At 44.7% G+C, this 13,218-nt stretch overlaps 3 protein-coding genes across 3 annotated transcripts; 2 read left to right on the forward strand and 1 right to left on the reverse strand.

Annotated features, from left to right (window-relative positions):
- Nucleotides 1–3,315: 3,315 nt before the first annotated feature.
- CORC01_04872 (AflN/verA/monooxygenase) lies at nt 3,316–5,098 on the forward strand (the record flags this gene model as incomplete). The annotated part of the gene is made up of 3 exons (XM_022616519.1): nt 3,316–3,447; nt 3,498–3,988; nt 4,057–5,098. 3 exons carry the CDS (start codon nt 3,316–3,318, stop codon nt 5,096–5,098), a joined length of 1,665 nt encoding a protein of 554 aa, XP_022476881.1.
- A 1,695-nt stretch (nt 5,099–6,793) lies between these two features.
- On the forward strand, nt 6,794–7,165 carry CORC01_04873 (uncharacterized protein; the record flags this gene model as incomplete). Its single annotated transcript, XM_022616520.1, has 1 exon — nt 6,794–7,165. One exon carries the CDS (start codon nt 6,794–6,796, stop codon nt 7,163–7,165), a length of 372 nt encoding a protein of 123 aa, XP_022476882.1.
- Nucleotides 7,166–8,192: 1,027 nt separating this feature from the next.
- Nucleotides 8,193–12,505, reverse strand: CORC01_04874 (Sir2 family protein; the record flags this gene model as incomplete). Its single annotated transcript, XM_022616521.1, has 8 exons — nt 8,193–9,571; nt 9,647–9,975; nt 10,706–10,958; nt 11,035–11,239; nt 11,330–11,738; nt 11,809–11,941; nt 11,996–12,109; nt 12,163–12,505. The coding sequence occupies 8 exons, from the start codon at nt 12,503–12,505 to the stop codon at nt 8,193–8,195; spliced, it is 3,165 nt and encodes a 1,054-aa protein (XP_022476883.1).
- Between the last annotated feature and the right edge of the window lie 713 nt (nt 12,506–13,218).

Consider the following 13,218-nt stretch of genomic DNA (forward strand, 5'->3'; position numbering starts at 1 on the left):
TCGCCTTTTTATATCGCTTATATATTTCGGTTTTTTCTTTTTTTAAATAATTATTAGATTAATAGCCTTTTTTTTAATATACATAGTATTTTTAAAGTCTACGGAACCTTATTATAAAAGGTTTTTAAGGGTTATTTAGAGCTATTTTTTTATTTTAACCCTGCGATTGGGCATTGTATTTAGCTTTTCTTTTTTTATTATTATAAATACGGTTAATTTAATATTATTAATACGGTTTTTTATTAATTTAAAACTATTATTATTTAAATATTTTAATTTCGATATTAAACCCGGTTTTAAATTAAACGTAGAGCGCTTTATAATTATTAAATTAATTTTATAAAGTAAATCTTATTTTATTAATTTATTAAACTATAGTTAATAAATAATCGACTTTTTATTCGTCGGTTCTTTTTATTAATAAGGTTTTATTAATTTTATCGACTTATAAAATAAGCTTTTTAAAGATCTTTATCTTTAATTTACCTTTTATTTCTTTTATTATTAATCCGAATAATAAGGTTTTAAGTTTAATAAAAAACCCTTTTTTTTAATTATTAGTTTTAAAACGGCTTCGAAAGGTATTAATAATCGTAATAAAATCGTTTTAATCGATTATTATATATACGATTTAATAATAATATTCTTTAACTTTTTTAATAAAAACGATAATAATTATTAAATAATATTAATAGTTTTAAATCTTAGTTTTTTTATAATTAATATAGAATATAGTTAAAGTCTTTTATAAAACCTCGTATTTTCCCCCTAAGTACTTCCTTTTTTTAAAGAAGATTTTATATAAATCGGTTAGTTACCGTACGTTAACCGTTTTTAAATTTAAATTTTTATAGCTTATTTAAAAAAAAGGATTAAAATTACGTTAATCGTAATTAATTAATTATAATTTAATATTTATATTTAATTAAATAAGGCTAAATAGCTTTATTTTTATTAATAATCCGTTAGCCGTAATAAAAGTTTATAAAAATAATAATAACTTTATTTTTAATAATTTCTTTTTAATTAATATAAATTTTAAAACCGAAATAGTTCCGTTTATAATTTTAAATAAGAATTTAAGCTTTTTAATCTACTAAGTAAATTATTCGAATCGATTAACTACCCGATTAACTTACGTTTTAAATTAAATTAAAAAATTAGTTATTTAAACCGTTATTATAAAAGTTTTATAAGGCTACTTCGCTAATATTTAATTTAATAGGACTTTATTATTATAAATAAATCCGTTAAATTTTTTAATAATCCGTTTATTTGCGAATTTAAATTAATTATTAAGTTAATAATTTAAATTATCGATTATATAATAAAATAAGGTTTGCTCGGCTAGGTTTTATTTACGATATATTTTAATTATAAATAGTAGCGCCGTATTAATTTAATCGCTATTAAAATCGTTTATATTATTATATAATTATTTTCTTTAATACGCCTAAATATTAATAATAATTTATTAATTTAAGATAAGTATTTTTATTTACGCCTAGCTTAACTTATTTAAAATCGTATTATAGTTTATATTAAAATTTAAAACGATCGTTATATTAACTTTTAATATATTAAAATTTAATTTATTTAAAAATAGCGGCGGTAGCCTTTTATCGTCGCTTAACTTATTATTAAAAATTAAATTAATTCCCGCGCCTTAAGTTTATTTTATAATATTTTTTATATTTATTTTTTATTTTATAAATAGGCTTTTAATACCGTTTTTAATTATTATAAACTTTTTTTATTTAATTTAAGCGGTTTTATTATATTTTATTAAGGTAGATTATAATTAATTTAATAACGTTTTAAATACGTACATTTCTTTTTAAATAAATACCTAGGAGGCGTATATATTTATTAAGCGAATTATTATTATTTAATAATCTATTTCTTTTTAAAAAGTATAAAAAGACCGTTTTAAATCCGTTTTTAATCTTTTTTTTTTTAAGATTATTTTAATCTTAGCCTTTTTTTTTAACGCCTGTTATTAAATTATAAAGATATTTATTACTTTTATATAGTAAATACTTATAATAAGCTAATTAAACTTAAAAATCTTATAATAATTTTATTTTTTATTTATAAATCGTCGTTAAGGTAATATTTTATTTGTTTATTTAAAAAGTTAATAAAAAAATTAAAAAAGAAATTAAATTAAATAAGATTTTATAAAGTTTATTTTATATTTTCGATTTTTTTTTTAATTTAATCGTTATATAATAAAAGCTTATTTTTATAAGTTATAAAATAAATATAAATATTATATAATCCGGTCGTAATTAATATAAATATAAAATAAATAGATTTACGTATTTATTATAAAAAATAAATAAAAAAAAAAGTAAAAAAAAAAAGGTTTTTTAAAATTAAAAAAAGTATAAAAAAAAAGGATTTTTTTAATAGTCGGCGGTTAATTTAACCGGTTCTGTTAATAAACTATTTAAAGGCGTTATTAATATAATAAATACCTCTTTTTTAATAAAAGTTTAAAAAATCGGAAATCTTTTATTCTATACGACGTTAAAAAGTCGTTTTTTTTTGATTTTTATAAAAAATTAAAATAATGCGATTCTTTTATTTTATACGGTATTAAAAAGTCGCTTTTTTTATTTTTATAATAGCTTTATTAATCTACGATAATAGTTAAATCATTAATTAATATTAGTTTACGTAATTATAAAGTGATTTATTTAATCGAATTATAATGATAAAGGGTTAATTATTTTTATATTAATTTCTATATGAAATAGAAAAAAGAAGTTTTAACCGTTAGTCTGATCGCCGGTCAAACGCTGATATAGAGACCCTCAGATGGTCCCTGCGCTGGCGCTGACTCGAGGTCGAATTAGGCTTCCAATCCGACACTAACTGATGGCTTGGTGCGGGAGTGAAGCAAAGTATTGGTACAAAAGAAAGAGTCGGACATATATTTATCAAAATTGAATAAGACGCACACCTCGTTATCTGCATCGCAAGATGGAAAAGAATAATATTCACTTCGGCTGTGGGGGGCACAGGGACGTTTACGGCAGCCTGCAGGGCTGATTAGGTGAAAACGCGGTTTTCAATAGTAAACGTTGCTTCTTAAACTGCTACCTGTGATGACGCTTTCCCCAAATGGGCGTTCTGCTGACAACAACTTTTTGATTTCTCACCTTATGTTCCTAGCAACCTAGCAAGGCAGCGGTGCAGCCCAACCTCTGCGATTTTCAAATTCATCCGCATAGACTTGGTTGGAATTGAAAGACTCTTCCTTAAAGAGTGACTCAGTTCTTAGTACGTCGACGATAATTCGACAGCATTATGTCAACATTATCAATGGTTGGAGGACTCTGGTCCATGACAATTTCCTCATGCTTCGCGGCGCTACTCTACTTCCTTGCAAAGTTTTACGCCGCACGTCAGACGATATGGCGAATGCAGGGAGCAGAATTGGTGCGGAGATAGTTTCGATCGCAGATGATCCGTGTTAACAATCGTTGTAGCCAATACCCGACTATTCCTTCCTAGGCGGGCACTTTCCACTGATTAAAAGGATCATGGGAACCTTGCCACTAGACAGCATTGTCCACAACATCATGTGGAAGATATCAGAAGACTACCCAAGCGGTATTTTCTATCTGAGTCTCTGGCCTTTCAGTGGCACTGTGATGGTTCTCGCAGACGCCGACGCAGCGTCGCAGCTCGATAGCTTGGCTCTCGGTAAAGGGATCGACATCATCGACCCCATCGAGAGGATAACTGGTGGAAGGAGCTTGTTGACAATGAAAGGAGACGAGTGGAAGCATTGGCGACGTCTGTTCAACCCGGGGTTTAGTGCCGGGTATATGATGGGTTTGGCGCCTGCTATTGCAGATGAAGTGGCCATTTTCCGGAAGAAACTTCTGGCAAAATGCGCGGTCGAGAAGAGCGAGTTGTTATTACTTGAGGACCTAACATTGAGGTTGACCTTTGATATCATCGGGTCAGTTGTACTGTAAGTGTAGCGGCCTCTCACCATAGTCGATGATCTCTGGAAAGTTGCTTACACATGATCGCGGGTAGGGATAGCCGATTTCATCATCAGTTACAAGATCACCCCTTAGCAGGAGCTCTCCGTAAGCAAATCGAATGGACGTCTTTTCGCGAGCCGCTGAATCCATTAGAAAGGTACCTCACGATCCGTCCACTCGTTCTGTGGCACAACGGGAAGGAACTGGACCAATACATCTCTATAGAAATCGACAAGAGACTTGCCGAGCGTTCTGAAAACTTTACAAACCCAATCGACACACAACGTTCGAAGTCGATAGCTTCACTATTCATCGACGAATACATCAAAGACTTGGGCGATAAAGACTTGAGCGAGAGGGATAGCGTCGATAGGAAGCAGACGATCAAAAAAATCATTATACCTCAAGTACGGCTTTTCCTGTTTGCAGGCCATGATACGACTAGCAGCACCCTCCTCTATTGCTACAATCTCCTGTCTCAGAATCCGGAAATCGTAGCGCGTGTCATATCAGAGCATGACGAGGTCTTCGGTAACGACCCATCACAGGCGCAGAGTAGGATCCACGAAGATCCGCAGCTCCTCAACAAGATACCCTACACTTCGGCCTTTATCAAAGAGGTGCTTCGCATCTTTCCTCCCGCTGGTGCGATGCGTCAAGGACGTTCGGACGTTCAGATCACCGACGGAGACGGTCGTGTACACCCCACCAAAGGCTGCAACATCTGGACTCTTAGCCTGGCGATACATCACAACCCAAGATACTGGAAAGATCCTGGCGCGTGCATCCCCGAGCGTTGGCTCGTTGGCCCGGAAGACCCGTTGTATCCCCCTAAAGGCGCCTGGCGGCCGTTTGAGTGGGGTCCGCGCAACTGCATCGGACAGACGCTTGCGATGATCGAGTTAAAAGTTGCGTTGGCCATGACCGTGAGGGAGTTCGTCATCATGCCTGCGTACGAAGACTGGGACAAGCTTCATCCAAAATCCGGTATTCGAAGTGTCAACGGCAATAGGGCGTATCAAGCAGTCAAGGGCGGGGGTGGAGCACACCCGGCAGATGGATTCCCCGTCAAGGTCAACCTGCGGAATTATTGATTAGAAGGATGAGAGTTTGAATCTTGCTGTCTGAAGGCTTCTGCTCTTTAATGCACGGAGCTTCGCTGGTGTCATCTTGAGATCTCTTGAGACTCCTCGACGTAATTTCCCTTCTACTTGACTGGCTGCTGATACCGTCTCAAGAAGTATAAATGGTCTACTGAGTCTCTGGTATAATGGATCACTGCCTGTAGGGCTTGTATTGACTGGGATTGATATCTCGGCTTTGTGGGTTCGGAATATGTTCAAATACGTGGCAAAGTCTAAAGAGGCTACACCTCGAGAATGAGATCTTTGTAGATCCTTCGACGTTACCCTGCCTTGATCATGGAAATATCCCGCAACAGCTGCATTGGGTCTTGCGTCTTGCTGGTGAACGTCCTTCAGGAATAGAATCTCGTCGGCCGGGGGAAATCCGCTACCGCCGGCGCCGGCGTCTGGAAGCTGCCCAGCCTGACGAAGGCCTTCGTCGCCATCGAAGAGCAGCGCGTGGAGCGCGTGGTGGTCAAGGATCGAGCAGTGGCAGGTGGCCATGCATATGTCCATCTGGGACATCTGGTAGGTCGCAAGGTGCACCAGCATATTGCGGCCCTCTTGCCGCTCGTCAAGTGGCTCAAGGTTTAAAGCGACCAAATTGCCAGCGGCCTGAGCTCGAAGGACGTGAAGCCGCCTTCTTCGGGCCACGAGTGGCCATACAGCGATGAGAAGACGGTAGAGGAAAAAGCTTTGGCTCTGAGCAGGGCGAGAGTCATATTGACGATTCCCTTCGCTGCCTTGACTGATTTCCTGGCTGCGAGGGTTCTTCTCCAGGAGAATGATGTTGGTGGATGGATACTACTCTCGCGCGTGATAGAGAAAGTTTCTACTTTCCGATGATGGAGTCACGCAAGACGCGGTGGACTAGATCATGAGGTGCAACATGGTGCTGAACCTTAATCAACTAGACAGCTTGTTTCACTTCAACTACGTCATCAGTCAATTTTCATTTATGGCTTCTATTCATTGTTTGTTGTGAAATTAGATAGCTTAGAAACACATCATCGTTGCATAGACAATCATTGCTTATGAGACTACTTACTCAACCAAGCTTTAAAGTACTTTGCGAAGGGTTTGTTTTAACAGTCGCTCAGAGATATGCTTTGGCTGCCATTGGCCCCTTGCGTGCTGCTGTTAGCCAAAGATCGAGAATGGTATCCATGATTCTGACGTAGCAAACTTATATAATAAGAGACTAGCTCATTACAGTCTCTTCAAAGCGTGCAGTTCTAAATCAAGACTTTTCACGACCAACCGTCAGCATGAGTGACGCCGCCGCAACCTACCAAGGTACCACAACGAGCGAAGTGTATGCGTTGCACAAAGAGTGAAATGGAACATTGACGGGGCCAAAAAGGTACTCTAGGACTCAATAGCAATCCTAAACGGTTCTCAGGACATTTCAAACACAACGTGCCGTAGTGGAACTTTTTCAAAGCAAAGGGGCCTCTCCTCAGACTTTCCATCTTCAAAAGACCACAGACTCGTTTACCTTGAAACATGCGTACATATTGAATTCACCTGGTAAGACAATAACTAAACAACTGGGAGATTCAACGTTGGAATCTGACAGACCGTGCCAGTACAGCAGAAGAGAAAGTGACCCTCAAGCACCGAGTAAAAGAAAAAGCAAGAAAAAAAGAAAAAGAAAGAACCAAAATGCGTGTCGATCTAGCTGCCCTCGTAGCAGCCATCGCAACCAGCTGCATCGCCGACTACCTGGTCGTACACACAAGATGCACATCCTGGGACCCGAAATCGTGCGAGAGGACCGACTCCTGGTTCTACCTCAACGGCGGCAGGGCCAGCGTCAACGGCAACCACGGCTGCCGATCGGTGCCCATCGTCCGGTTCATGCAAGACATGTGCCTCGACTACGATAGCGGGCGCGGGCACTTCCAGTTCGAGCACCAGCATCGACGGTGCATGGCGCTCTCTCCGAAGAGGCATACTCTGAGATGCCCGCCGGGTTTCTTCACATGCTGGAGGTCTCAATGGGATGAGGCTACGTGTCCGAGGGAGGAAAGTTAGCTTCAAGTCGCTTTCGCTGCGTTTACGTCCTCAATGAATCTCAACGTGTAAGTAGAAATCAAGGATGGCTTGATATCAGGTGGAAAGCGTCTCGGCCTAGACGATGAGAAGAGGTTACGATGGTTTTACCATCGGGATGGAGCTGTTTCTTCGGTAGCAATCAATGCACGGAACATCATCGATGGGGAAGTAGTTGAGCTTTGAGCAGCGAGTAGATTGGACTATTGTGTATTCCGAATGGTGCTCGACTTTTCCACGTGAAGGTCTTCTCGACGTCGTCAATACTACCTGGGAAGCTGAATTGAGGTAACTAGGTCTCTTCTCCTTCCCTCTTGTCTTCAAGCAATAGTGGGAGGTGGCCGTGACCGAGCGGTGTAAGTGGGAGAAGCCACTGAGGTGAACCTGGTCGTGCTCGAAGTGCCACACTCAACCAATTGCTTGACCTTTTCTTCGATTCCCCTTTTTATTTTCATGTTTCCCTGCCTTTTCTTTTCTTTTCTATCCATTTTTTTGTTCTGCTGCCTGTAAGAAACCTAGTTCTGCAATACGAGAGATTGTTGTACCTTAACAGTTGGTGTTGAAACGCTAGATGGAAAAAACCGCACATCTTGTTAAATTTAATTACTCTACCTACGATTATCCGACTAAAGGGTTTTCTCTGTATTTAGGGAGCGCAAATAGTAACATGGCAGCAAGGATGTTTCTCAAAACATCAACGATGCGCATTTAAGCATTTTTACGACATAGCATAAGAACAGATCGTTGAATATTGAGTCTTATTCCAAGGGTACGCAGACCCATATCAGAATGTGCAAAGTGTATGGATGTTGTCATAGATAAGGATGAGCAGGTCAAAGTTGCCATGTGTTATAAAAATACAAGTATCTTGTAGATGTAAGGAACGTCATATGTAGTTAACGCAATGTGGGTATAGGCGAGAGATGAAGACTCTATTTTTGACGTGAAAAGTGTGAGTGAGTCGCAACTTCCAGGGGAAAGTCAGAGTAGGTATCGTTGGTAAAAATAATCAAAACTTTGCGTCCCCCGATGAAGGCGCATCTTCTTTCACTTTCTCCACAGTTTTCGAGGCTTCTTGGGCCGTTGTGGAAGCGGGGGTAGGCTGAGCCTGGCCACTGGACGACTCCTTCTCGATACTGGCAGGAGGCGCGGAAGTCTCCTCATACCGAGACACTCCACTCAGCAAATCAGCACTTTTCGGGTCCTCGTGCTTCATCTTAGCCACAGGCGCAGTTGAGTCAAAGATGACTGCAACCTCGTCGAGAGGGGTGGCGGCCCCCTGCGCCGCAAGCTGAATCTTCCTCTTGGCCTCAACCCGGAAGTCCTTGGCGTCCTGCGGTGCGCCCTCGGATCCATTGATCGTTCTCCCCTCACGGCCACGATCATCCTTGATATCCGTGCCAATCTCTTCCTGGCCCTGGATCGCCTTGGACATCCTCTGGACGACGCCCTTGGGGATGCTATTCTGCGCGTCCTCGGTGTCGCTCCCGCCGTCTTGCCGTAGAGGGGAACCGACTTCCTCAGAGTCCTTGGTAGGCTCCGCAGCAGCATCCTCTTCCTCATTGTCATCGAGCTTGAGCGCGATGTCGACGCCCTCGGTGACTCTGCGGATCTCCTCCTCCAAATCGTCCGCGCCTTCGCCGGCGGCCGATGCAAGCTGCCTCTCAGCCTCCTTTTCACCCACAATACCGCGCCAAAGGGCCTCCAGCTCATCACCCCAACCAAGCAGAGTAGCAAGCTTGCGTACTCCAGCATCGCAAGTCCCCAACTCGACAACGTCATCAGCCCTGCGACCCATCTGGCCCACCCGTTCCCTGTTGAGCAACAACCGGGGGACACCAGACCGGGAAGCCTCGGCCAGGCCGGCAAAAGGGTACACCGACAGACTCGTACCCATGACGATGATGAGGTCGGCCATGGCGGGTAGGTGAGTGTTATTACGGAACGCCTCCGGTAGCGCCTCCCCAAAGAAGACGATGTCCGGCTTCACGAGCCCGCCGCAGGAATCGCACTTGGGGACATGTTCGTCTTGGACGTGCTTCTCCATCCGATCGGCGGGGAAGACGTCACCGCACTCAATGCAGCGCTGGGTGGCGAAGCTCCCGTGCGCCTCGATAATCTTGTCGTCGGGCACGCCGGCGCGCCTCTCGAGGCAGTCGATGTTCTGGGTAAAGTTCATCTGCAAAAGGCCCTTCTTGGCGAGCAAGGCGATGAAGGCGTGGGATACTGTCGGGTAGAATTTGCCCGGGTAGAGCTCCTTAGCGAGATAGTAGAAGGGCTCGGGGTGCTTGCGGAAGTAGGAGATGTCGAAGACGGCTTCGGCGTAGGGAAGGTTGAGACGGGCGAGGTTGGCATAGAGGCCGGTGCCGGGGGATCTGAAGTCGGGAACTGGGAGAGGGTTTGTTAGACACGTTCTAGGTTTCTCCTTATCTAGAGATCAAAGCATCGTCGAGGGAGACATACTGCCAGCGGCAGTGGAGATGCCGGCGCCAGTCATGACGGCAATCTTCTTGACGTCGCCGGACTTTATGTAGTCGGCAAGGGCATCCAGTGAGCGCGACTCGAGCGTCTTGGGCTGGACGCTGTCGTCCAGCATCGTGGACTCCTCGTTACCCATCTTCTTGCGCGGCCGGTTCGAGTTGGGCCGGCCCTTGGGGTGCTTGTCGCGGCGTCGGCGGCCTATGATGGGCAGGTTGGCGGGGTTGGTGGGCGGGGATGGGAAAAAGTCTGGCAGCGCGGTGTGTGTTGCCGTCTCCCTTGCGCTCGGAATAGGAGTGAAGGATGGCAGAGAGCTTGTGAAGTGCGTGTCGTATTATCAACAAAGTCTGTATACTGGTGCCTACAAATGCGAGGGTACCTAGAGAGTAACACAAAGCAGTTGAAATTTGTGGATGAGTGTCAGGAGGCAACTGTTTGCCTCGCCGGCTACTCACAAAAAAGTCGTTGGCTCGCTTCACTGTTACATCATGCGGCGACCCCACCCCCGCTATCCCTCAGCGTCCTGCTCGGGGTGTTTGGAGCTCTTATCGTTATCAGATGAGCCCTTGGGTACCTTATGGCGGTAAGGTACCTTAGCAGACGGCGCGGGTTAAGGCCGGGAATACGGGTATGCAACCTGGAATGGTCAGCAAGTGTTCATTGGGCGAAGGATCAATGATCTCGCCCGCCAATGCTACCTCCAAGTCGTCACAACTGGAAAGACACATCCTGGCTTTGAAACTTTCTACCTCAGGTGGCGCTGAAAGCCCAGTGAGACTAAGACATCAGCTTTGGCCCCGCTCCACCAGGAGCAATCCTAAATGTGGAAAAATATCCCTGGCCAAAGCTTGCACGTAGCAACTTTTCAAAAGTTGAGAACTTTGTTCTTCGATTTGTCTTCGAAATTGAAATTGAGAAGAGCCGTGTGTAGTCTGTACATCTTTCTATATTCTGATGGGTATGCATTCCGAGAAATCGTGTTTATCCCTCCCAGAAACGAACAGAGTCCATATCTAGCGGATCCTGTCTCTGGGCAAACGATACATAAAAGCGATTGCGGTACCGCCGATAGCCATGAGAGTCGCCGCCATATACGGCAAACCGAGCCATAGGCCACCTGCCGAGTTGCCGGCTTTCAACAAGGCCGAGATTACCGGGGCCGAGACGAGCAAGCTCACTTGCTCTACCCAGGCGATGGCCGTGTTCAGAGTACCAATGGTGTGCGGCTCGACGACGGCGTTGAGGATTGCTCGACAAATGTTTGTGTAAACCGTGCCCATTGAGAAGACGACGAGGGCTTCGTAAAACGTCAGCAATCAGTGTGTTTGAGGTCGAGGGCCAGCCCGATGTCGAGAGGGGGGGAAGAGACGTACCGGTAATCAAGAACCAAGGCGCGAATGCAATGGCGACCATGAAGCAGCCGATGGCCAGAAGGATGCCGCTCATTCGGGTGAGCCAGAGGTCGCGGACCAAAGGATGAACGCCCGTCCGCTTGGTGATCAGCCAGCTCAGTGCGGGGAGAACAACAAGCAGCATGACTATGTTTGTGACCGTTGAGACGGTTCCCAGGAGTGTTGCCTGCCGTGTTACAAAGAATTGTCAGCTACGAAGCCCACGTGGTTTACAACATGAGATGACAACATGAGACGGCGATTTCAATATACTCACCTTCGCCCAAGACCATCCCAACAAGTTGTGCACGTACTGCGACATGATGTCTACCTTGACAAACTTGACAATGACTGTGAGATTGAAACCCGCCACGAGGTAAATCACGCTCTTGGACCTGATCAAAAAGTTGTACACGTGACCCATGTCGTTCTTCACGGCGAAGACAATCTGCTCCCTGAGCGTGCGCTTGTCCCTCGCGTCTTCTTCGGACCGCTGGAGCGTCTGCTCGACCTCTTGGTCGGCGGCGCGGCGGAGGTCCAGCGTCTCCGGGATGAAGGGAGGTAGGAAAGTGCCAATGATCAAGAGGGCCATGCCGACGGTGAGTGGCAGCCAGGGATTTTTGCTCAAGAGGTAGGCGCTGAGTGGCGCGACTACAAGTTCTCCTACGAGCGCGATGGCACCGATTCTGTAGTAAACCGCCGTCCTATCAAACGTGAGCCATTGGGCAAACGATATCGGTAGTGCACAGTCCTTACAGGTTGGAAACGGGGACTACGTCAGATATCATGGTCCAAGTCATGGCCTGAATCATGCCTGCGCCTCCACCTATGAATTGGAAGGCTGCCCCGAACCACATTGTCCAGAGAGGGAGGACGTCGGGCCATAGAACTGTCGTCACTTAGCCAATATCTTTGGCATGAAAGGGGTCGATTCGATACTCACGCGGTAGCAGCATCCAGAGAAGCTCCAGTGTGATACCTAACATGGCCAGGGACAAGACTGGCCGGCGGCCATACTTATCCGCGACAACTCCGTAGGGGATCGCGGTGAGCAGTGCTGCAGACGTAATTAGACCGAAGCGACAGTCGGGATTGAAGAGCGAGACGTACGCGGAACGCAGTCAAACGAGTTCTGCCAGCCTCTGATCATGGCCAGATCACCCTGTACATCCGGGCCCTTGCATATGTCGTCGTCCTCGGACGAGATGATATGGTCGGGGTAGCGTTGGTGGCAGATGATTTTCTCCATGAGCTGATATGCAGGCGGGACCTGAAGCCAGGCGCCAACTTCCACTATAAGAATGAAGGTCACTGCCAGAACAATGACTCTGAGTTGGTAACTCTTGCTCGGAGCGACTGTGGATGGCAAGTCGTGGGACAACAACGGCGTCTCCTCCTCGGGTCTGCCTTCGATGTCGCCGTTGCGGTCGTCAACTGTTTTGGTAGGCGCCATCTTGTAACGATTGTCGTTCGTGACGACCCAGAGAGTGACAAGAAGAGAATCACGAACGGACAAAAGGAAAAGTTGGACGTCTCAAAGATTTTGAGGAGTAAATATCTACAACGAAGTCAGAGCCTCTAACATGACCAGGCGCGGTGCCAGGTGTGGTGTAGCGGCAATCCTTCCCGTAGAGGAAGGTCGATCGCGTCGCCAACCAGTCACTGGCCCTCAACTGTAATACGGAGGAATCGGACCATGGCTGTGGACCGCCTGAGCGGGCCAGTCCTTGTGAGCAACCTGGGCCAGCGACCAATGCGAGTCAGACGGCCAGTTGGACACCGCAGAGAATCCCTTCCAACATGACACGAAAGAGCTCTGCGATAGCACGTTATCGCCGTTATGGCCCCCGTTGCAATAGTGCCCACCGGCTGGTTTTACGGCTGTCGCATGTTTGGTGTTGGCGCTAGTCGTCGTTGGGCTGAATACGACCGGTTGGTAATCCGTACCGTGGCGTAAGCAGTTAGTCGTGGCCTCCCCGGTCTTATCCTCGTCGGCACAAAAGGAGCCCGAAGACGCAAGCTTCTTCGTTGACCATGACGACGGCCGTGCCTTATCTGGGCTGGTGTCAAAATCTAGCAAAAGGTGGCCTTGGCATCTCGCGCCATTGTTGCTTCTTCATCCCAGATGAATAACCTCATTTCTGAGGGATATTCGACGATCTGTGG

This window comes from Colletotrichum orchidophilum (assembly GCF_001831195.1).
Source record: "Colletotrichum orchidophilum strain IMI 309357 chromosome Unknown Scaffold_33.1, whole genome shotgun sequence".
NCBI classification, from domain to species: Eukaryota; Fungi; Ascomycota; class Sordariomycetes; order Glomerellales; family Glomerellaceae; genus Colletotrichum; species Colletotrichum orchidophilum.